This window comes from Nothoprocta perdicaria, unplaced genomic scaffold (genome assembly GCF_003342845.1).
Source record: "Nothoprocta perdicaria isolate Ctin4 unplaced genomic scaffold, notPer1 scaffold_504, whole genome shotgun sequence".
NCBI lineage: Eukaryota > Metazoa > Chordata > Aves > Tinamiformes > Tinamidae > Nothoprocta > Nothoprocta perdicaria.
The window spans coordinates 2,755-27,094 of NW_020455760.1; the positions used below are offsets into that span (position 1 = coordinate 2,755).

The window sequence follows — 24,340 nt, forward strand, 5'->3', positions numbered from 1 at the left end:
CGGGCGGCTCCTCCCGCCGCCGTCCAGGTACCGTCCGGGCACCGGGGGACACCCGGACCCCGCGCGCGCGGCGGGAGCCGCCGCGAGGAACCCCGCATCCCCCCCGGGGACACGCGACGCCACGAGGGGCTCAGCCGGGGGGTCCCCGCGTCCCTCGCTCCCGCCCCGCCCGCTTCCCGCGCCCCCGCTCCCGCTTCCCGCCCGCATTCCCGGTTCCCTCGGCGGGTGCCGGCTCCCCGCGCCGCTCACCCGCACGCATGGCCCGACGGCGGGAGCGCGGCGGCGGCGCGGCTCGCTCGGCGCCCGAGGAGGAAGTGAGCGGGCCCGGAGGAAGCGCGGGGCCGCCGCACGAGGAAGTTCAGCCCCGCCGGCCCGGCCCGGCCCGGCCCGGCCCGCTGCGGGTCCCGGCGGGGGCTGCGGGACCCGCCATCTCCATCGCGGGAATGCGGGAGCTGTGGGTCCCGTCAAGGGGGGGCAGTACTGGGGGTCCCATTAGGGGACATGAGTCCCGGGGGTACCACCTAAACCCTCCTTTCCCTCTCCCCCTGTCCGCCCCTCTCCCTGGATGTGAGGGATGGAGCTGCCGGCTGCAACTCGGAGCATGGGTGGTGGAGGAGGGAGCAGCCGGGAATTCCAGGGGCCATCAGGGTCACGCTGGGCTGCAGCACCCAGGGCTGGGGGCCTGTGCAGGATCTTCCCGCCACCCAAAGGTGACAGGGCTGGGAAGGAGAGCGCTGGGATGGGGGTCCCGGAGTCTCCAAAAATGAGCTTGCATGCCCCGAATGAGCCTGCATGCTCCAAACGAGGTTGCATGCTCCAAATGAGCTTGCAGTCCTGAACGAGCATGCGTGCTGCAAATGAGCTTGTGTGCCCCAAATGAGCTCATGTACCCCAAATGAACTCGCATGCCCCAACTGGGCTTGCAGGCCCCCAAAACTTTGCACGCTCTGAATGAGCTTGCACTGTCCAAATGAGCGTGCATGCTCTGAATGAGCTTGTACAGCCTGAAACGAGCTTGCACACTCCAAACAAACTTGCACACTCCAAACGGGCTTGTGTACATGTCCCCCAATGTCYGTGCAAAAACGAGATTGCACGCTCCAAACAAGCTTGAATACCCGCAATGAGCTTGTACACCCTACATGACCCCAACTTAGGGCTGCAAGGATGTAAAAGAGGCCCAGTCAAAAGCGGAGGGCAATTCGTTTCCGCCTGCGAAAAGCCTCGGGCCGCCGGGGGCAGAGGCGGGCCGCGCGAGGCAGCGTCGAACCCCGAGGCGGTGTCGAAGCCTCACGAAGGTCTCCCATCCAGGCCTCATCAAGGGCGGGCCCTGCTTAGCTTCCGCAACCCGCCGCGGCGCCTCTCCGCCCCCGCCCGCCAGGGGCCGCTGCGACTCGGCGGCGGGGCGTGAGGGGGCGTGTCCTGGCGCGGAGGAGGGGGGCGCGGCCGGAGTCGCCCCGCCCTGATTGGCGGCGCGGCGCGGAGGCCCCGCCCCGCGGCACGCCGGGCCGGACGCCGCGGCCGTTGGCTCCGCCCCCTGTCAGGGAGCGTGCGGCGACCGAGCCGGGTGCGGAGCGGGGCGGGGGCGGCGGGACCGGGGCGCCCGCCGCGGGGCGGGGCGGGGGGGGGGAACGGCGCGGGGGCCGCTGCTTCCGGGGGGCAGCCCGGGAGAGACCGGCGGTAAAGGAGGGGGGAGACCGGGAGACGCCACTAGCGGGGGAGGAAGCACTGAGCGGAGCGGGGGTGTCCCGGGGGGAGCCGCTGGGGACAACGGGGGTGTCCCGGTAGTAACGGCGGGGAAAGGGGAACCGGCGCAGAGCCCGCTGCGAGGCGGGGGGGGCAGGGCTGGCCCGGGAGAGACCATCGCTGAGCAGAGCGGGGGGGGGAGCGCAGGGTTCTCCCGGGCGCGACCATTGCGGGGGAGCGGGGGGAGCCGCGGGGCTGTCCCGGCAGCGACCACTGCTGAGGAGCGGGGGGGGGGGCGGCTCTGCGGGAGCGACCACTGCACCGGGCGGGGGGATCCGCACGATTTGGGGCCAAACCGCGGGGTTTTGGCCCTCCCCGAGGCGCCGGCGCCGCGCAGCGCCCAGCCAGGCGCTTTAAACCGGTCAGGTGCCTCAGCGCGGCCCGTCACATGCCCTAAATCCCCTTCGCGGGCCTTTGCGTCCGCAGGCTGCGGAGCCGTCCGGCCCGCCATCCCGGTGTGATCCCGGCCGTGATCCCGCCCGCCATCCCCATGCGCTGAGGCCGCCATGGAGCCGCGGTGGCGGGCGGCCGCGCTGCCGCTCTGCGCCCTGCTGCTGCTGCTGCTGCCCGCGCCCCGCGCCGAGCGCCCGCCCGACGCCGCCGCCATCGCCGGTAAGGACGGGGACCCCCCCTGGGAAAACCCTCTTTTTGCTGGAAAACGCTCCCCGTTTTGCCGGAAAACGCTCCCCCTTTTTCCATGGCGAAGGGAGGCCGCCGGCCTGGGCACCGTCTGGTCGCGCGGTGCCCGTCGCCTTCCCGGTTTCCTTGGCGCGGCTGCCAAATGTTCCTGGGAATATCGGCATCCAGCGCCTTGGGAAAGCCCTGGGAAAGCGCTGGGAAAGGCGGGAGCGGGCACAGGGCCGTGGGTGTCACACACGGATTGTCATTGTCACGGGTCTGGGGACCATGGGGTTCATGGCAAAATCCCACTACCCCGGGATCCCTTTGGAAGCGGGCACCGGCTCTTGGCTCATGAGGTTGTTTTGCTGCTGGTCTTGGATTGTGGCTCATTTACTTACAAAAATGCCAATATTTGCTTTATATATTTTAAAGGGATCGCTAGCAGAGCGCGGTGCTGAGCTGGGGTGAGGGCTAAACTTGCGTAACGGAGCGTGTCCCCGGCCCGATCTTGGATCGGGACTTGGTTTATTTAGGAAAATGCCACTGTTTGGCTTATATATTTTAAAGGGATCCCTTGCCAGGTGAAGTGCTGAGCCAGGGTGAGGGCTAAACTTGCGTAACGGAGCGTGTCCCCGGCCCGATCTTGGATCGGGACTTGGTTTATTTACAAAAATGCCAATATTTGGTTTCTATATTTTAAAGGGATCCCTAGCAGAGTGCAGTGCTGAGCTGGGATGGGGGCAAAAGTGCCAGCACCGGCAAAACGGAGCGTGTCCCCGGCCTGTGCATTCGGCGTCTCCCTTAGCCACGCTGGGAGCTGAGCTCCCGAGCGGAGACGGGGAAAACGAGGCAGCTCCTCTGTTTTCCCCCTTGCATCCTTCCCCAGCATTGCCAAAAAAGCCCAAAATAAGCAAAAAGCAAACTACCCCCCCGCCAAAAAAACAAATAAATAGATCAAAAATGAAAAAAATCCAGCCCCAAATGGGACCGTCCGTTCTGGGATGTGTTAGGTCAAGCTTTGCCTCGGCCGTGGGACGCAGCCCCGTGCCGTGTCCTTGCTGCGGTGCCCGCGGTTAATAAAAGCTGCCGCTCTTCCCGGTGGCCGGGCAGAGCTCCCCGGCTCCACTGGGCGCAGCGGGATTCCCACCTGCTCCCAGGAGGGGGGAGACGATGGGAAAAGGCAAAACTGCACGCGGGAAGCGCTGCCAAAAGGTGAAAACAGCCCCTTGCAAAACGCCGCGGTGCATCCGGGCGGATGGGGTGTCGACGTCGCTGCCCGGAGCAGCTGCCAGGCGGGTTTGATTCCCGCTTTGATTCCAGAACGGCTTCGTAAGAACAGGGCAAGTCCGCGGGCGCTTCCTATCAGCGGCGCGATCAGGAACTCGCTGTTTGCGCCTTGGCCGGGGAGGCTGTTTCGCCTCGGCGATACGCTGATTTATTCCGTGTTATTTTTCTTGGTAATACCCGCCGCCAGCGAGGCGGCCCCGCCGCTGACTTCTGCAGCGAGCCGCTCGTTTTGTTCTCCAAAGAATCCCTAAAGTCTCCGGCCAGTTCGTGGGCAAGGCTGCCCCGCTGCAGAAACTGGATCTGCGCGGCCCGGCTGGCGGAGCAAGGTTGGTGCCTCCGGGGAATTTGGGGCCAGGTTATTTTTGGAGGCCCTGCAGCAATGTGGCAGCCCCGGTGATTCAGCTGCCGCCTCGCCGAAGCAGAGCCGGGCGAGAGCAGCGCAGGGAGGGGTGCAGGAAGCCCGAGCTCCGTGTACCCCCCCTCCAGGTAGGTTTTTCTGCACAAGGGGTGTTTCCACGCTCGGCTTTTCCCCTCCGCAGCGGCTTTGGAAAGCGCTGCGGTCGCGCAGGCTGCAGGGGAGCGACGGGTTAGAGGGCAGCGCTGATCGGCGCGGCGATAAGAGCCCCGGTGCCGCCCCGCCGCCGGCGGAGGCCAAACCTCCTGGGCGGCCTCGGCCCTGCTTGCGGCCCCGCGTCCGTATCCGGGGGCGGAAAGCGGGGATTGGGGTGTTGGGGACGGGGTTGTGGCAGGTTGTGGGGTGGCAGCTTGGGCGGGAAGGATGGGGAAAGCGAAAGCGACGCTTTGCTCTTCCGCCGGCTCTGCTCTTTTCTCAGGGCTCTGCTCTTTTCTCAGGGCTCTGCTCTTTTCTCAGGGCTTTGCTCCTCCTCGGCTCTTTGCTCCTCCTCGGCTCTTTGCTCCTCCTCGGCTCTTTGCTCTTCCTCGGCTCTTTGCTCTTTCTCAGGGTTTTGCTCTTCCTCGCCTCCTTGCTCTTCCTCGCCTCCTTGCTCTTCCTCGCCTCTTTGCTCTTCCTCGCCTCCTTGGCTCCGTTTCACCCCAGGCTGATCCCGGTGTCCCGAGTGCTCCAGTCCTCTCATCTGCAACGCTTCCTGCCTCACCCGGAGGCACTTGGTGCTCCCAAGGCCTCTCCAACTTTTCCTGCCGGCCTCAGCTTCACGCTCCCCCACAGCCAGGAGCGCGGGAGCCGCTGGATGCAGCAGCAAAGCAGCAAAACGGGCTGCACATTTGGAGCGTTCGAGGCCACAGCGACCACTAATAAACCCCGAGGCGCCCGAATCCCTTCCCAAAGGGGCCTTTGAACCCCAGCGTGTCCAGGACCGAAGCCCCGTTCTGCTCGGCGGGCCCGTCCGCCCCGCGTCACGCAGGATGTGCTCGCCGCCACCCGGCCGGTATTGTTTGCACCCACTTGCGGTTATTTTTAGCACCAATTTCTCTTGCCGCCGCTTCCAGCTGCGGGCGCTCATTCGAACCTCCCCCTCGCGGCTCCCCCCTCTTCGTTCCCCTTTCCAAAATGCCGGCGAGGAGGGAAGTGCGTGGATGTCGTGATAAATATTCCTGTGGGGAATATTTATCCCGAGCAAAAACCCGGCTTTGGCCAGTGCTGGGAGTGCTCTGTTCCCGCCTGGGTGCTTTTGCTGGCACTGTTTGGAGAGACTGGAGAGCCCCCTTGGCTTCCCCCTTGGATAGGAGCCTGCGTGGGGAACGTGCCCGCACGCGGATCCTGGGAATAGACCCTCTGGAAAGCATCCAGGCTCTGGGAAGAGACCACATTGCTGTGGCAGAGGGGACCAGGGGACACACGTCCCTAGGCCCCCACGTCCCGTTTGTTACTCATTGGAACCAGGACCTCCTTTCCTTTCCCTCCATGCGCCCGTCCCTGCTCTCCGCTCGCCGTTCCCGGCACCCCGGCATCCTCTGCACCCCATTTAGCACAGGGCATCCCTATCCCTGGGACCGCTGCGTGCTTACAACCCGCCAACAACAGAATATTTACAAAAATATTCAAGTGTTATCCAAAGGAAGCGCCAAGGCGGCCGCTCCGAGTTAAGGCACTTAGTGTTGGCACCCGCTGCCTTTTTATGCGTAGCTCCGGTTCAATGATTAACCAAACAAGGCTGCTGAAAGAGGCAGGATCAAACGAGGTTTCAATTAGGGCTTCGTTTGATCCCAAACAGTAGCAAAAAGAGCTTTTAACCCTTGGTTTGTTGTAGCTCTAGGCTTCTTGGAGCTGCTGATTCGGATCGTGCCGCGGGCGGGATTGTCTGCGGCGTCGGCCCCTGCTGCAGTCCCACGTACGGGTTTGGATGCCGAGTGTCCCCGGGACAGCGCTCCCGGCTTCCCCAACGGCGCCGTCCTCGTGTCACGGCCTCCGTGAGCCCGTCGGCATCCCGGATTGTGCCGAGCACGGCCTTGGAGCACGGGCTTGCTGGCTCCTGCGGCATGGGAGTCGCTTGCCACGGCCGCGCTGCCGCTCTCAGGCTTGGTCCGGATCCGGCAGCTTGGCCCGGATCTGGCGACTGGGCCTGGATCTGACGGCTCCACTCGGATCCAGTGGCTTGGATCTGGCGACTGGGCTCAGATCCAGTGGCTCGGCCCAGGTGCGGCAGGTGGGCTCAGATCCGGCAGCTGGACCCAGATCCAGCAACTGGGCCCAGATCTGGTGACTGGGCCCGGATCCGGTGACTGGACCCGGATCTGACGGGTGGGCCCAGATCTGGTGGCTTAACCTGAAGTGGGCAACTCGGCCTGGAGCTGGCGACTCGGATCCAGCAGCTTGGCCCGGATCCGGCAGCTCGGCCCAGATCCAGTGGTTTGGATTCAGCAGCTGGACTCAGGTCCGGCAGCTCGGCCCAGGTCCGGCTGGTGGGCTTGGATCCGGCAGCTGGGCCCGGATTCAGCAGCTTGGCCCGGATCCGGCAGCTCAGCCTGGAGCGGGCAGCTTGACCCGGATCTGGCAGCTGGGCTCAGATCTGGCAGCTTGGCCTGGATCCGGTGACTGGGCCCGGATCCGGCAGCTTGGCCCGGATCCGGCAGCTCGGCTCAGACCTGGTGCCTGGGCCCGGATCTAGCAGCTCGACCCGGATCCGGCGGCTGGGCTCGGATCCGGCAGCTTGTCCTAGATCCGGTGGCTCGGCCCGGATTCGGCAGCTTGGCTCGGATCCGGTGGCTCGGCCCGGATTCGGCAGCTTGGCTCGGATCCGGTGGCTCGGCCCGGATTCAGCAGCTTGGCTCAGACCCGGTGCCTGGGCCCAGATCCGGCAGCTTGGCTCAGATCCGGCCGCTCGTCCCGGATCCGGTGCCTGGACTCGGATCCGGCGGTTCGGCCTGGATCCATTGGCTCGACCCGGATCCGGTGGCTCCTGCGAGCGCTCCCCGGAGGGCTCCTCCACACCCTTTCCCAAAGGGTCCCTTTGCCGGCGCGGAGCGTTGCAGGGATCGCTGCAGCGCCGGGCTCTGCCTTGCCGGGCTCTGGCCTATGGGTAAAAAAAAGCCGTTTTTGAAACTTTTTGCAAGTTCCTCCTGGCCTCGACCCCTCGTCTGGGAGGCCTGGCTGCGGCGCGAGGGAATCCCGGAGCGCATCCGTGAGGAAGGAGCAGTGAGGAAGGAGCAGTCCCGTCGCCTGCAGTGCCGCTGCGGGGCCCCGAGCCGCTCTGGTGATGATGCTGATGATATTGATGATGATGATGATGATGGTAGTGTAGGAAGGCCTACAACAGGAGGCTGGACTGGGAAGCAGGAGGCCGAGCCGCCTTTGCTGCCCTCTCCCCATCGCTTTGTGGGAGCAACCCATCCTGCTGGAGCACCCGGTGGGAGTCTGGGGAGGGGGAAGAGGGGAAGCAGCGAGGAAGCAGCGCGGCAAAGCTCGAGGTCGGGGGCAGTTTTGCTGCGATGAAGGTGTCGAGCATGGAGATGAAGGTGTCGAGCTCGGAGTCATCCTCCCTCGGAGGCCGCCGCGTTTCGCCGTCCAAGGCCTCGAATTGCGGCAGCCTCTCGTGCTCACCGGCCTCGTTACCCCGCTAATTAGCCCTGCTATAGAAATGAAGCTGGACGGAGGAGGAAGAAGCGAGGCTGAGGGCTGCGCTTTGTGCCCAGGGAATTGCGCCCTTCCCAACGGGATGGGACTGGCCGCGGGGCTGCTCTTGGGGAGCAGAGCTCCTGCCAAATCACCTCTGCATAGTCCCGATGACTATGGTATTATTGCAGGAGGGGCTGTTAGATGTCATGAGGTGGGAGGGGGCTCAGCGCAGCCGGCTGCCCTGTGCCCCCCTGAAGTGACCACTAAAATAACCAGGGGGGCCGTGAAAATGGAGCTGCACCCGAGCCCTGCGCGTGTTCGTTTGGTCTTTACCAAGCTATATGGTTGCATGGCAGAGCCACATTTAAGTAACGAGCGTGTCCCGTTCTCAGCCCTCTGGGGCTACGATTTGAGGCTGCTTCAATTCAGCTCAATTCAACTTCAAATCAACTGCAGGGATATCCTGGGATGCGTGGGCGGGATGCGGGCTCTGCTGCCGGCGTCTGCTCGCCCCGCGCCCCCACCGGCGGCTTCGTTAATTAAGGGATTTTGGGAAGGGTGTCCGCAGAAAGGAGGAGGTGTGAAACTGGGGAGTGGAAAAGCTGCTTGGGAGGTGAGGACATCGCTGTGGGAATTCCGGCGTGGAGCAATGATGGTTGCAGAGAGCGGATTATCTCGGGCGGGTAGAGGGAAGCGGTGCCGGACCCGGCCCGGCGTGAGCGCAGGGCTGAGCGTCACCATGGGGTGGCCCTGGCCACGCTGGGGACCGGCGGGTCCCACGTTGGGGCAGGCAGGGACACGGCGCAAGGTGCTTCCCCCGGACCCGGAGATGATGGAGGGACTGGAGTGTCCGTCGTGTGAGGAGAGCCCGAGCGAGCGGGGCCTGTTGAGGCTGGAGAAGAGGAGGCCGAGAGGGGACCTGGTCAGTGTGTGCAAGCASCCGAGGGGAGGATGGAGGCAGGAAGGGGCCARGCTCTTGTGGGTGGTGGCCAGGGGCAGGCCAAGGGACAGTGGGTGCAGGTTGGAGGCCGGGCAGCTCCATGTGGCCGTGGGGAAGAACTTGTTTGGTGGGAGGGTGCCCGAGCCCTGGTTGAGGCTGCCCAGGGAGGCTGCGGAGGCTCCTGCTCTGGAGACCTTCCCACCGCGCCGGGCTGGAGCGGGTGCCCCGTGCTCTGGGTGTCCCTGCTGGAGCAGGGGCTGCACGGGATGATCCCTAGGGATCCTTGTCAACCTCACCCGTGACCTTGTGCTGGAGCAGGTTGGTTCCATCCCCTGATGGTCGGGGGCTGTTGTCCCCCAAACCGCTGCAGGGTCCGGCCGGTGCCACCTCGTCCAGGCTGCAACCCGCCCTGCAGAGCGGATCATCCGGGAGCCTTGTCCCCATGTCCCTGCCCAGCTCTCCGTCCCATCCCATCCCATCCTCCGGCCGCAGCTTCCCCAGCCCGCGCCGCACGGAAGGAGCCTCTTCCAGAGCCCTCGGCCGCGGAGGCACCTTCGGCAGCTGCGCCGCGGGGAGGTGACAACAGGTGGCCCTTGCTGCAGCCCCGCCGCGGCGCGCGGAGTCCACGGCGCGCGGCGCGGCCGGCTCCGCGGCGCGGCAGCCCCCGGCCGGCTTGTTTTTCATCTCGCGGCTATTTTGGGCCGCGCGGCTTAGCAAGGTGGCGTGGCTGGGATGCTTCCCGCGGCCCTGGCACGGCGCGGTGGCGAGGAGGCGGCGCCGGGGGCTGCAGCGGCTCTGCCCCCGGGGCGCATGGTGAGGGCTCCGTGTTGGCACCGCTCCCGTGCTGCTCTTGGAATAGGAATAATATTCCTATTCTCTGCGCTCTCTGTGCGCAGAGAGCGGCCCGACGTGGCCTGCGACCCTGTGGGCTGAGCGGTGTGGCTCACATCCGCAGCCCTGGGCATCCCCAGCCCTGGGCACCCGTGGCCCTGGGCACCTGCATCCCCAAGCATCCCCAGCCCCGGGCACCTGCAGCCCCTCAGCGCCCGCAGCCCTCGGCACCCACATCCCTGGGCACCCGCAGCCCCCCAGTATCTGCAGCCCTGGCCACCCACAGCCCCTGGACACCCTCATCCCTGGGCATCCTCAGCACCTGCAGCCCCTTGGCACCCACAGCCCTGGGCATCCCCAGCCTTGGGCACCCTCAGCACCCAACAGCCCTGGGCACCCGCAGCCCTGGGCATCCGCAGCCCCAGGCACCCGCATGCCCGGGCATCCTCAGCCCTGGGCATCCCCAGCCCTTGGCACCCGCAGCCCTGGGCACCCATAGCCCCTCAGCACCCCACAGCCCTTGGCACCCGCAGCCCTGGGCACCCATAGCCCCTCAGCACCCCACAGCCGTGGGCACCCGCAGCCCTGGGCACCCACAGCCCTGGGCACTCGCAGCCCTGATACCTGCAGCCCTGGGCACCAACAGCCCTGGGCACCCACAGCCCCTGGGCGCCCGCATCCCTGGGCACCTGCAGCCCTGGATATCCACATCCCTGGATATCCACATCTCTCAGCACCCGCATCCCCAGGCACCTGCATCCCCAGGCATCCCTAGCCCTGGGCACCCGCAGCCCTGGATATCCGAATCCCTGGATATCCACATCCCTCGGCACCCGCATCCCCGGGCACCTGCATCCCCGGGCATCCCTAGTCCTGGGCACCCACAGCCCCTCAGCACCCCACAGCCCTGGGCACCCACCCCCCTGGGCATCCCCTGGGCCTTTTTTTGTTATTTTCCTATTGAGTGAGGTATGAAATATTCCAAGGAGCCTGAGCTCGCTGAGCGCCCTTCCTCGGGACCGGTGCGTTTCCGTCGGGATTTCGCAGGGAATTGCATTGCTGACCAAATTTACACAGTCAGCAGCTGCGCTTCATCCTAAAGGTAACTGATGCTAAGCAGCAGTTGGGTGCAACCCCGGTGCAACGTGGCACGACCGAAAAGACCCGGCGTTTGAAGCGCTCACAGCGAATCTGGTTTCTTCCAGCTCGTTATTCCGGCCTCTGCCTCTCCCGGCTCGGAGACGTTCCTAGGAAAGAGCTTCACAGGGAGTCACCGCCCGCTAACGGCAGCTTAAAAACGCCGGGTGCCAAACACGGCATTAAAAGCACAGGTAGTCGCTTAAGGACACGTGGAGCCCTCCGGCTCGTTGAGGGAGGGCCGTGAGAGGCACAGAGCATCCGTGGCACCTCGTGCCTTTGCTTCCCTCTCCATCGGCTGCTCCTGCACCCTGGCGTTGCCTTTTCCACCTGCCGCATGTGATTGTGAATAGCAAGCCTCCAAAACACTCCATTTTCCCGTATTTATAAACATCTACCTTAACTAACGGCATCTGCTGCTGGAGGCCGTGCCGGGCTATAATTAGTGTGAGTATAAATTAAGTGTTTTCCGAAGGAGAGCGGTGAATGGCGCTAATTAAGGAGGGCCGGTGCCTGAGGGTGCCCGCCCTGGAAAGCGCCGCGGGCGGCCGATGCTCCGGGCAGCTCCGGTCCCTGCAGGAGGCTCCGGGGTGCCGCCGTTTCCCGCATCAGCTGCTTCCCTCCTTGTTCCTTCCAAGGAACCTAAGGAACCGGGCAAAAAGGGTTCTGGAACTTGAGAGGGCTGCGAGGCTTCCTGGCGCTTCTGCTTCCTGGTGCCAGGAATTCCTGGCCTTCAGGAGGAACCCCTGGGCTTTTCCCATCCTTACCCCTGCCCGGCCGGTGCATCCAGCGGGCAGGAACGTCTCCTGTCCGCCTTGGCCAAGAGCCTCTTCCTTGGCAAGAGGCGCAGAACGGAGGCGCCCGAGCCCAGGCTGCCGCTTCTCTTATCTCTTTTCTTGCCACATCCTGTAAAGCGAAGAGGGAGACAAGGGAGGAAGGCCGAACGTGGTTCCTGGGGAGCGCGCGTGGGGATGGGAGCAGCTCCTTGCAGCGCTTTGCTGGGCTCTGCCCTCGGCTCCCGCTGCTGCCCAGGGCGCGGGGCAGAGCCCCACACGTTCAGTGCATGACCTTGCACTAAGAGGGGCTCATTTGCGTATTAAATGAGCTTTTCCTTTTGCCCGATTAGGAGAAAAATGTTTTCAACAGCAGGGCCAGGGCCCGGAGTTACCCGGGGTGGGGTACGGAGAAGCCAGAGCCCGACGTTCCTCAGGCTTTTGGAGGAAGGGGCTGAAGGGAGGTGCGGGTCCCGTGTCGGGAATGTGGTTCCGTAACAAGGAGAGTGATCCCGGAGCGGGGAGCTCCGGGAGCCCCACGCTCCGGGCAGCAGCGCTGGCCACCCGCGGCCACCGGACTTCATAGGGGCTCTCCGGCCTGGACCGTGCCCTGCTTCCCGCGGGATAGGGAATTCCGACATGGGAGCGCTCGCTGGCACCGTGCGATTCCTCCGCGCTGCCACTACTTATGACCTGTTCCATGTCCTGGCCGTCATGGATGACATGGAGCTGCCTGTTCGGAGCAGCCCCAACGCTCCCGGTGGGAGAACAGGGTTAGGGGCTTCTCCGGACAGGGCCGCTCCGGCATTTCCCGGGGCTTTTGGGTGCCTCTTGGCCCAGCGTAGGGGCAGGAGGGCAGAGGGACTGGGTGCGCCAGGGAGCAGGGCGCTCGCATGCACATGGTCCAGTTATTCCCTGCTGGTGATTCGGGGAGTCGCAATGGGAGGCTGCTTGGTGGAGGCCACGGGAGCTCCTTGCTGGAGGCCACTGGAGCCACTTGGTGAAGGCCAGGGGAGCCACTTGGTGAAGGCCATGGGAGCTCCTTGCTGGAGGCCATGGGAGATCCTTGCTGGAGGCCAGGGGAGCTGCTTGGTGCAGGACACGGGGGCCACTTGCTGGAGACAACAGGAGCCGCTTACTGGAGGCCATGGGAGGCGCTTGCTGGAGGCCATGGGAGCTGCTTGTTGGAGGCCAGGGGAGCCAGTTGCTAGAGGCCACAGGAGCTGCTGCTGGAGGCCACGGGAGCTCCTTACTGGAGGCCACAGGAGCTCCTTGCTGGAGGCCACAGGAGCTCCTTGCTGGAGGCCACGGGTGCTGCTTGGTGCAGGACACGGGGCGACTTGCTGGAGACAACAGGAGCCACTTGCTGGAGGCCATGGAGGCTGCTTGCTGGAGGCCACGGGAGCTGCTGCTGGAGGCCATGGGTGCCGCTTGTTGGAGGCCATGGGGGCTGCTTGCTGGAGGCCATGGGTGCTCCTTACTGGAGGCCACAGGAGCTCCTTGCTGGAGGCCACAGGAGCTCCTTACTGGAGGCCACGGGTGCTGCTTGCTGGAGGCCACGGGTGCTCCTTGCTGGAGGCCACGGGTGCTGCTTGGTGCAGGACACGGGGCGACTTGCTGGAGACAACAGGAGCCACTTGCTGGAGGCCATGGAGGCTGCTTGCTGGAGGCCACGGGAGCTGCTGCTGGAGGCCATGGGTGCCGCTTGTTGGAGGCCATGGGGGCTGCTTGCTGGAGGCCATGGGTGCTCCTTACTGGAGGTCACAAGAGCTCCTTACTGGAGACCATGAGAGCCGCTTGCTGGAGGCCACAGGAGCCGCACACTGGAGGCCACGGGAGCTCCTTATTGGAGGCCATGGAGGCCATTAAGGCCACGGGAGATGCTTGCTGGAGGCCAGGGTGGCTCCTTGCTGGAGGCCACAGGAGGTGCTTGTTGGAGGCCATGGAGGCTGCTTGCTGGAGGCCCCGGGAGCTCCTTACTGGAGGCCGCCTCCTGCTCCACGTGCGCTCCCTTCCCGCCCGGCGGCTGCGGGGCTCCGAGGGCCCTTCCCCGCTCCGCGCTGACGTGAGCCCGGAGCTGCGGGCGCCGCTGGGCGCTTTGAAGCGGCGCCGCGGCCCCGGCCCGGCTGCGTTGGCGCCTTCCCGCTTCAAAGGGACCGGCCTCCGTCAGAGGCTCCGCAGGAGGGACGGCGGGGGAGGCCGTTTGCCTTGGAAGGCGCCGGCGCTCAAAGCGGCCGCCGTGTCCAGCGCGTGGCTCCGTCCACAGGTGGTTCAGGGCACCCATGAGCAGGGCACCCCGTGGGGCTCGGGGCCCTCCTGCCCCTCGGGGACCCTGCGCTTTGAACCATGTCCCTGTTGCAGGGTGCTGCAGGAGGGTCCTGCTCTGCCCCATGGCCTCCAGCCCCTCGTGCGCCCCGGTACCGGGCAGCGTCGGTGGCAACAGGTACCCGAGCGGTACCCGAGCGCTGCGGCACCCTGCACCAACGCCTGGCACCCTGTTGGGATGCTTTGGAGTGGCAGAAAGGCACTTTTCTCTCTATTTTTTTTTTTTCTGCTTTCTTTGCATCTGCATTTGAGGCTTGTGAGTGGGTGCCCCATGCTCTGGGTGTCCCTGTGGAGCAGGAGGTGGGCTGGATGATCCCTAGGGATTCCTGCCACCCTCAGCCATTCCGCGATTCTGTCTCTGTTGGTGCCTCATTCGCCTCCCCCTGGGTTTCCCGGCTCTTGGACTCTCCTTTCCAGCTCCTCGGGAGCAGCCAGGAGCTCCGGAGGCGCCAAGGCCCCGGGGCTGGGCCTCCCTCCTTCCCGCTTGGATTCTGCCTTCCCGAATAGCTGTCCAACCGGTTTGGGCTGCGCAGGGATCTCCTGGCGTCCCTACGGGGTGGGATGCGGATCCCGGCGCAGGGAGCGACAGCTCATCCGTGCACGGAGCCTGTCCTGCCTCCTGTGCCCGGGCCGGCTGCTCGGGAAGCAGCGGCGTTCCCGTGCGCTGGAATGGCCCCGGGGCTCCCCGTACCCCCGGGAATGTGCATCCCCAAAGCAGCCCGGGTGCTGTGAACGGTGCTTCCCGGGAATGCCGAGAGCAGCGAGGAGCGGCTGGAGCCGCGGAGGAGCCGGCGCCGCGCTCCGCGGGAGCAGCCCAAGTGCAGGACTAAAGCCAGGGAGTTTCACTCGGGAAAAAGACGGGGTTATTGCTGAGGTTTTAGGTCACTTTTCCAGAATTTTGGCACTTGGGATGGCATTGGGATCTGTGCACACGGAGGCTGCTCCTAGACCCGCATAAAAAAGGGAGCCGAGCGGAGGCTGCCTCGCTCCTGTGGAAGGAGGTCTCCAAAACCCACCTGGATACCAGCCTGTGCCCCCTGCTCTGGGTGTCCCTGCTGGAGCAGGAAGGTTGGACTAGATGATCTCTAGAGGTCCCTTCCAACCTTGAATATTCCATGATTCTGGGAACGGATCCGGATGATTTCCCAGCGAGGCCGGGCGGGAACGAGCAGTGGGATTTCGGTGCTCCCCGTCGCCCGTTGAGGTTGGGGTGCATCGGGCGGTGGCCGTGGGCAGCACCCCGAGCTCCAGCGCTCCTGTCACAACATCCACGCGTGTGGATGGTAGATGGGAACCTCTTCTCCATGCGGAGCTGGTGCTCCCGCTGCCGGGGACCCGCAAAGGGGGTCCTGGAAGCGTGGGGAGCCCCACGGCTGGAGCGGCGCCATCCCCCGAATAGCAGCGATGGGGAGCGGGGTGGTGGGGCCCAAACCCGTGTTGGCCTCCACTGAGGGCAACCAAGGTGAGGAAGGGCCTGGAGCAGCTCCCGTGTGAGGAGAGCCCGAGCGAGCGGGGCCTGTTGAGGCYGGAGAAGAGGAGGCCGAGAGGGGACCTGGTCAGTGTGTGCAAGCAGCCGAGGGGAGGATGGAGGCAGGAAGGGGCCAAGCTCTTGTGGGTGGTGGCCAGGGGCAGGMCAAGGGGCAGTGGGTGCAGGTTGGAGGCCGGGCAGCTCCATGTGGCCGTGGGGAAGAACTTGTTTGGTGGGAGGGTGCCCGAGCCCTGCTTGAGGCTGCCCAGGGAGGCTGCGGAGGCTCCTGTTCTGGAGACCTTCCCACCGCGCCGGGCTGGAGCGGGTGCCCCGTGCTCCGGGTGTCCCTGCTGGACGGGATGATCCCTAGGGATCCATTCCAACCCCAACGATTCTGTGGGTGCCCCGTGCTCTGGGTGTCCCTGTGGAGCAAGGGATGGGCTGGGAGATCCCTAGGAATCCCTGGCACCTGCCTGGGTTCGAGGTCTCGATGCCGGGTCAGGCTCTGTGTCCCTTCTCCACAGTTGAGGACCGCAGGTTCCGTCCTCGGCAGCCGTGTCTGGCTGGACAGCACGCGCCTCCTTAGTCTGGTTTTAACAAACACCCCGAGCGAGTCTTGGGAGCTGAGCGCGCTGCCGGCCTCGGAAGGCGGAGGGGAATATTCCCACTGGGATGGGAATATTGATATGCAGTTTGTACTTCGGGAGCAGGGATAGAGGCTGGTTGAGGCGGTTACCGCAGATTCTTTGCCAGATAAACCCTGGATTATGAGAAAACACGGGTCGGAAGGGAGCTCGGGAGGCCCCCGGTGCAGCCTCTGCTCGAGGCCGGGGCAGCTCCGGGGCTCCCGGGGCGCTCGGGGCTCTCCCCCATCGGCCTCCGCGGCCTCCACGGCTGGAGGCTGCTGCACAAGGAGCCCAGGGTTATTTTAGGTGCACGGAGCCTCCCGGCCTCCAGTTGTGCACCGGGGGAGGACCCGGCCTCCACTCCGCAGTGACCTCGTCTGGGAAAGCAACGGGGCCGCGTTACGTGTGTGTATATATATATGTGTGTGTATATGTATATATATATATGTATATGTAAATATATGTGTGTATATGTATATACACACACACATATATATGTATCTATAAAATGTAATATATCATAGTCATACATCATATATAATATATACTATATCCTACATACCATATATGTTATATATTATTATATGTAATTACTATACTACTATGTATCATATATCATATATCATATATCATATATCATATATCATATATCACATATTACATATTACATATTATATATTATGTATTATGCATTATGTATTATGTATTATGTATTATATATTATACTACGTATGTATAATACATATTACGTATATATAATATATTAAGTATTAAGTATTGAGTATAAGTATTATACATTATATATAATATATATTATATAATATATAATATATAATATATATATTATATATTATATATTATATATTATATATTATACATTATATATTATATATTATATATTATATATTATATATTATATATTATATATTATATATTATATATTATATATATAATATTATATATTATATATTATATATTATATATTATATATTATATATTATATATTATATATATTATGTGTTATGTGTTATATATTATTGGCCTGATAACATTGATGAGTGTTCCGTAAGGGAAACTATCAGTTTATTTTGTTTGCTCGTTTCTTTAGTATATCGAGGTGTGATGGTCTGCTGAAAAGAGGGGGTTAAGGGGAGGAACCGTGAGCGCCAGAGTGTCCCCGCCCAGGAGGGCTGCTGTCACCCCGTGTCCCCATCACCCCATGTCCATACCGCCCTGTGTCCCTGTCACCCCGTGTCCCCGTCACCCTGTGTCCCCATCACCCCGTGTCCCCGCCACCCCATGTCTCCATCACCCCGTGTCCCTACCACCTTGTGTCCCTCTCACCCCGTGTCCTTGTCACCCTGTGTCCCCACCACCCTATGTCTCCATCACCCTGTGTCCCCAGCACGCCGTGTCCCTGTCACCCCGTGTCCCCACCACCCTGTGTCCCTGCCACACCGTGTCCCTGTCACCCCATGTCCCTGCCATGCCGTGTCCCCGTCACCCTGTGTCCCCACCACCTTATGTCTCCATCACCCTGTGTTCCTCACCACCCTGTGTCCCTGTCACCCCGTGTCCCCACCACCCCATGTCTCCATCACCCTGTGTTCCCTGCCACGCCGTGTCCCCGTCACCCTGTGTCTCCATCACCCCATGTCCCCGCCACCCTGTGTTCCGGGAGGCTCCCGGACCCAACAGTGCCGCAGGCCTTGGGAAGGGGCCTTGTGTGGGATGAGTGGCCATGCCCCTGCTTGGGGACAATGGCCCTGCCTGGGGACAATGGCCCTGCCTGGGGACAATGGCCCTGCCCGGGGATGGGTGCTGATAGCCGGCACATCAGCCAGCCCTCAGGGTGACAATGGAGTGTTGGGAGGCACATTCACCAGGTGACAATGGAGTGTGGGGAGCCACATTCCTCCTGGGGACAATGGAGTGTGGGGAGCCACATTCCTGAGGTGAGGAAGCCGTGGGGAGGCCGGGCGTGGAGGTGATAAGGGAAGATAACGGGATTGGAGCCGTTAGAGGCCCATCGGGAGAGACAAAAGGAGCCTCTGACTCACCGGGATGGGCTGGGGACAGTGACAGCCTCGGGGCTCGTGACACCCATCCTGACACCCAGGATCGGGACACCGATCGGGACATTCGTCGGCCTGGGGGCTGCTCCCTAAGTGCTGGAGGAGCCCTTGGTGCCGGAGCTTTGGCCCCAGAACAGAGGGCGGCCGAAATCCCTGTTGTTGTGAAGCAATCCCGGAGCTGCCACCCGCTCCTGGAGCTGCTGCCGGAGCCGGAGCGCCGGTCCCGAGCGGGATGGTGACACAGGGCGCGCGGGACGGTGACACAGGGCGTGTGTAGCCGCATCCCCATCCAGAGCGAAGCTGGAGGGCAGCAGCAGGCTGGAAGTGTCCCCAAAAACCGGGAATAAACCTCTTAAGACCAGTGTAGGAGCAGGCACCCGCTTCACTGCCGGCCCAAGGAGCAAGTTCTTGCAGGTAGGAGAAACCCAGATCCGCTCTGCAGATCCCGGGCAGGCGTCCAGGGACGCCAGCGAAAGCCTGAGAACTTCCACAAAAAACATCCCGAGGAAATCTCCCGCACCTGGGAAAGGGTGGGAGCTTGGCAGGAAAGCTGGTGCTGCCCTCAGCAAACTGCAGTTCCTCGGGGAGCGTGCGGAAAGGTGGGATCGTGCAGAAAGGGGGGATCGTCCTGGGGTGCGGCTGCCCACGGCGCCCTCGTCCTCTGCCCTTAATGGGGAATGTTCCTATTCCTGACCCGCCCTCACGTGTGGCGCTTTCCCAGGCGCCTTGCGAGGAATCACGGAATTCCAGGATGGTTGAGGTTGGAAGGGACCTCTAGAGATCATCCAGTCCAACCCCCTGCTCCAGCAGGGCCACCCAGAGCCTGGGGTGGCATCCAGGAGTGTTGGGAAGGTCTTCAGAGAAGGAAACGGTCCGTTGTGATCATCTGCTTTGATCCGCTGCGGCTGAAATCCCGTTTTTCACGGATGTCAGCGTGGCCGGATGGGCCCCAGGCTGCTCCCAGGATTCCCGCTCGTGGAAGCGGCTCCATCCCAAGGCGGGTTTCCGCTGAGAGCTGCGTGGTGGGAAGAGCTGCCCCATGGGCGGGATGTGGGGCCCGCTCCTGTGTTGTGCTGTGGCTCTTTGTGCCCTCAAAGGCAAGGCTGGCGTCTGGGAGGACCTACGAGGTGGCTCCAGGGCAGTCACCTCAATCACGGAGTCACAGAAGGGCTGAGGGTGGCAGGGATCCCTAGGGATCATCCAGCCCCTGCTCCAGCAGGGACACCCAGAGCACGGAGTCACAGAAGGGCTGAGGGTGGCAGGGATCCCTAGGGATCATCCAGCCCCTGCTCCAGCAGGGACACCCAGAGCACGGAGTCACAGAAGGGCTGAGGGTGGCAGGGATCCCTAGGGATCATCCAGCCCCTGCTCCAGCAGGGACACCCAGAGCACGGGGCACCCGCTCCATCCCGGCGCAGTGGGAAGGTCTCCAGAGCAGGAGCCTCCGCAGCCTCCCTGGGCAGCCTCAACCAGGGCTCGGGCACCCTCCCACCAAACAAGTTCTTCCCCACGGCCACATGGAGCTGCCCGGCCTCCAACCTGCACCCACTGCCCCTTGGCCTGCCCCTGGCCACCACCCACAAGAGCTTGGCCCCTTCCTGCCTCCATCCTCCCCTCGGGTGCTTGCACACACTGACCAGGTCCCCTCTCGGCCTCCTCTTCTCCAGCCTCAACAGCCCCAACTAACTCAGTCTCACACGAGAGATGTTCCAGCCCCTTCCTCATCTTCCTCGCTCTGCGCTGGCCCCTCTCCAGCAGCTCCACGTCCCCCTTGTCCTGGGGAGCCCCGAGCTGCACACAGGGCCGATGGTCCCCCCTGCCTTTGGTTCCCAAAGGAGACCCCGAGACCCCTTCCCCGTGCGCCCTCGGGTGCCCTCGCTGAGGGGGATCCGTGGGGCGCCTAACGCCGCCGCTCTCTCCCGCGCAGAGTTCTGCCGCATCGACCAGCCCCTGTGCCACGACGAGGACGAGCAGCTCAGCTTCGAGGCCGTGCGCAACATCCACAAGCAGATGGACGACGACGCCAACGGCAACGTGGACGTGGAGGAGAGCGACGAGGTCAGTGCCCGCCGCCCTCTCCCATCGTATCCCACCTCGGCACCCCGGTCGCTGCGGGTACCGGTGGTGCGACGGTGCCGCCTGAAGTTGGGCTCTTTGCAGCCTTGCCCTTGGCTCCCTGTTCTCCAGCCAAGAAAGCAACGCTCTGCCTGGCCCCAGGTTTAGACCGTGACTGTTTCCACATTCTGTTGGGTTTCTATCCAACCGTTGGGTTTCTATCCAGCCGTTGGGTTTCTATCCAACCGTCCCCATCCTTTTTTACACACCCAGTTTATCAATTTATCCCACAGTTCCCATCCCTTTTTACACACCAAGTTTATCAATTTATCCAACAGTTCCCATCCCTTTTTACACACCAAGTTTATCAATTTATCCCACAGTTCCCATCCTTTTTTACACACCAAGTTTATCAATTTATCCCACAGTTCCCATCCCTTTTTACACACCGAGTTTATCAATTTATCCCACAGTTCCCATCCTTTTTTACACACCCAGTTTATCAATTTATCCTACCCCATGAGTGGCCGTTGTTGTCACTTCATTCCGTTCTGGTTTTAATCCCGGCCTCGCCAGCACACGGGCCTCCGCCCGAGCCTCCCCAGCGGTGCCGCCAAGCTCATTCACTGCCTCTTGGCCCTTCATCTTCAGGGATTTATCACCAATTATTGTCCAGCTGGAAAAGCTGCACCACCTTTTACCTGCTGCAGGGAAAGGAGATGGTCGCTGATGTCTCGGCCTCCAGATTTTGCCTGGTAACTGCATTAGAGAGACATAAAATTATTCACAAAAGAAGCTGCTTTCTTACATAAGGGTCAATAGTGACTAATGCAAATAGTGACTAATGCAAAGGAGGAAGCTCTTTGTTGCTTCATTGGTGGGTTCAAGCTACTTATTGCTTCAGTGGTGGCTTCAGGTGCATTGGATGCACGGTCGTTAGGCTCTCCAGGACAGGGAATTCTGCCTGGGCGGGAGATCAAACTTGATATGAGAAAAGCCCCGTGTTGGGAGTGAAAACAGGGCAGCCTGGGGGAATGATCTGCTGAGAGCCAAAGGGCCTCAGTTTTGCTGCTTCCTCCATCCCCAGCAGGATCACAGAATCCTTAAGGCTGGAAGGGACCTTTGGAGAGCACCCAGGGCAACCCCCTGCACACGCAGGGACACCCGGAGCAGGTGGCACCAGATGCGTCCAGGATGGTTGAGGTTGGAAGGGACCTCTAGGGATCGTCCTCGACTTTGGAGGACTTTGGAGCCCCTTTGGATGGTCTCTCTTTGGAGACCATCCCGTCCAACCCCCTGCACACGCAGGGACACCCGGAGCAGGTGGCAGCGGCTGCGTCCAGGCACGTTGGGAAGGTCTCCAGAGCAGGAGCCTCCCTGGGCAGCCTGGGCCAGGGCTCGGCCACCGTCACCGCCAGGGATTTCTCCTGAAGTTCCCGGGGAACTTTTGGGGCTCCCGTCTGTGGCTGGTTCCTCCAGTTCCATCAGTGGCCACCAGTGCAAAGAGGCCGCCCCATCCTCCTCGCTCCTCCCTTGAGGTGTCTATGGACACTGCCCAGGTGCCCCCTCAGCCTCCTCTTCCTCAGGCCGAGCAGCCCCAGCTCTCGCAGCCTTCGCTCCCAGGGCAGATGCTCCCGGCCCTTCATCATCCTCATTCCCTGCGCTGGCCTCTCCCCAGCAGCTCCACATCCCTGCTGTGCTGGGAGCCCCGAGCTGGACACGGGCTCCGGACGTGGCCTCCCTAGGACCAAGCAGAGGGGCACGATCCCCTCCATGGACCTTCTGGAGATGCTCTTCTTGATGCACCAGGACCCATTGGCCTCCTTGGCCACGGGGGCCCTGCTGCCTCACGGTCACCTTGTCACGCACCCGGACGCCAGGTCCCTCTCTGCACAGGGTCGGTCCCCAGCCCGTCCTGGTGTCTGGGGTTGTTCCTCCCCACATCTCCCTCGGGGCCAAGGCAGAATGCGGCACCRTCCCTCAGCTCACCCCAGCTGCCATGGCAGCCCCCGTGCTACTCGTTCCCTGGGGGAACGCACAATATTCCCACCAGGACGATGCTTGGAAGGGCGCTCTCCCCTCCGGATCTGCCCGGCGCTGCTCTCCCTCCTCCCCGTGCGGCGCTTCCCGCTCCGTGCGCTGTATCCCGAGCCCTTCCCGGGTGTTCGGGGGGCGCCAGCACCCGCTCTTGGACGCTCTCGTGGCCCTGCTGGAGCAACCGGTTTCCTGGGATGATGCCCAAAGGTCACTCCAAGTGGAAGTGAGCTCCTGGTTGGAGCAACCGCTGCTGTTTGGTGGGACAACCCACCTGGAGAGGGGCCGAGCACCGGCTCAGCTCGGCTGCTGCTTCAGCTCGGGCTGTTACTGACTTAAAGTGTGAAAGACGACGGGTGAACGCTGAATCCAAAGCTGAACCCAAACAATAATCCCCCTCTTCCTTCTTCTCCCAGTTCCTGAGGGAGGACTTGAATTACCACGACCCCACGGTGAAGCACAGCACTTTCCACGGTGAGGACAAGCTCATTAGCGTGGAGGATCTTTGGAAAGCCTGGAAGATGTCGGAAGGTAAGAGCCTAACCCATCAAAAAGCCAAGCGAGCTAAACCACAGCCTCCCTGCACCCTTCCGTGCACCTCCTGCCCTGCGGCTTGCTCTGATTTGGGAAATAATCCGGATTTGAGCATCTTGCCGGGAGGAGCCTTCCTGCTCTGCCCTCGCTGCCATTGGCGGGTGTTTCTTCCCGCTCCCCTTTACATTGTGTTGCTCTTGTTGTTCCAACTGCTCATTCAGGCACCTAGGAATATAAACCAAACTAGGAATTTAAGCCAAACTAGGAATTTAAGCCAAACTAGGAATATAAACCAAGATGTGCCAGCAAGGCTGGAGGTGTTCAGCACTGTGCCCCTCTCACTGTGTGCTGCAATAAAGCTGCCCTCGTCCAGCTTCCCCCTTAAACCGCTCGTCCCACCGGGTGTTTTTATGGAATAAGAACATCTTAAATACTCGAGCTTTGGAAAATTACAGTTTTCAGAACCTTGGCTACCGCAAATCTGGTGAAAAGAAGACAAATCGAGGCCCGGAGCTGGAAGTGGAGCCGTTCACTGAAGAAATAAGCTGTCAGCTTTTAAGTGGCGTCATTCTGCTCGCCTAGGGAGCAGGGAGAGGTTTGGTCCCTTCGGTCTTGATACTTCCCGAAATTCCCAACTCTCTGAAGGAGCCTGTGGGCACCCAGTGCGGCGCTGCCCATGTGTGGGTGCCCACGCTGGGTGGCGCGGGGTGTTCCCCGTATCCCACCACCCATCCACGGGGCCAGGGAAAGGCCGGGGGCGTTGGTGCCTCTGAGCAGAACATGGAATTTTCTGCTTTGAGAGGTCTTGGTTTTTCTCGGAAGCTCCCCGTTTCTCACCCGTGGTCTCTTGTGCCTGATGTATCTGCCTTAGGCGCTGGTTTTTGGATCGTCTCGCAGCGCTGGGTCGCTCTGTGGCACGAGGTGCTTCCGATCCTCACGATCCCGGAGTTACCGACCCGAGCGCCCTCGGGATTAACGGGCGCTTTGCTTTTCTCTCCCTCTTTCTCCGTGTTTGGCTCCAGAAGGACCACAGGACTTCGTAGTGGCTGGTCCCGCGGGGTCCCGTCTTGGTTGAGCTGGGTTTAGTTGGTCGGGATGCGGCGCGTGGGAAAGGCTGGCCCCCTTTATGTGGGTGCCCAAAGTGGCTTCCCAAAGCGCTGGGAGTCACCAACAAGTCAGGATTGCGAAGCCTGCACGACATGGGCACCACATGGGCACCATACAGGCAGCCTGCAGGACATGGACAACACACGGGCAGCACATGGGTATGACATGGGCACCACATGGGCAGCCTACAGGCCATGGACAACACACGGGCACCACATGGGTATGACATGGGCAACACACAGGCACCACATGGGTATGACATGGGCACCACATGGGCACCACCTGGGCAGCCTACAGGCCATGGACAACACATGGATACCACATGGGTATGACATGGGCACCACATGGGCACCCCTGGGTGCCATGGGCAGGCCGGGCGGCTGCGCCCTGAGCGCCCGATGCTGTGGAGGCTCCTCCTGACATTCCAGCCCATGTCCAGCTTGTGCCCACCTGCTGCTCCGGGCCCTGTCCCGCTCTGGGAGCAGGGGACACCAGCGTCTCCAGCGTGCGGGTGTCCGGAGGCAACGCCTGCTCCCTACTGCACTCAGCCCTCCCGGCTCCGGAGAGTGTCCATAGGCCTGGAATTGTAGGGAACGTTCCTCAGCTTGTGCCGTTTGCTGCCGCGGGCTGCGGGTCATCCTGGAACTTCCACGAAGATCCCCCTCTTCTTAAGTCTTGCTCCCTTTCACCCATCTCTCGTCTCCATATGGAACAGCCAACACCTTCCTGCCCTCTTTCCATGGGAAAC

General features: G+C 62.2%; 1 protein-coding gene across 1 annotated transcript in view; it reads left to right on the forward strand.

Moving 5' to 3' along the window:
* The first annotated feature begins 257 nt into the window (after positions 1-257).
* STIM1 (stromal interaction molecule 1) overlaps positions 258-24,340 on the forward strand; it is a 61,044-nt gene continuing 36,961 nt past the window's right edge. Inside the window, exons 1-4 of the mRNA XM_026048018.1 lie at positions 258-314; positions 2,331-2,358; positions 19,790-19,920; positions 22,368-22,482. Of these exons, the coding sequence (XP_025903803.1) occupies positions 258-314; positions 2,331-2,358; positions 19,790-19,920; positions 22,368-22,482 (331 nt within the window). The remainder of the gene's footprint in view (positions 315-2,330; positions 2,359-19,789; positions 19,921-22,367; positions 22,483-24,340) is intronic.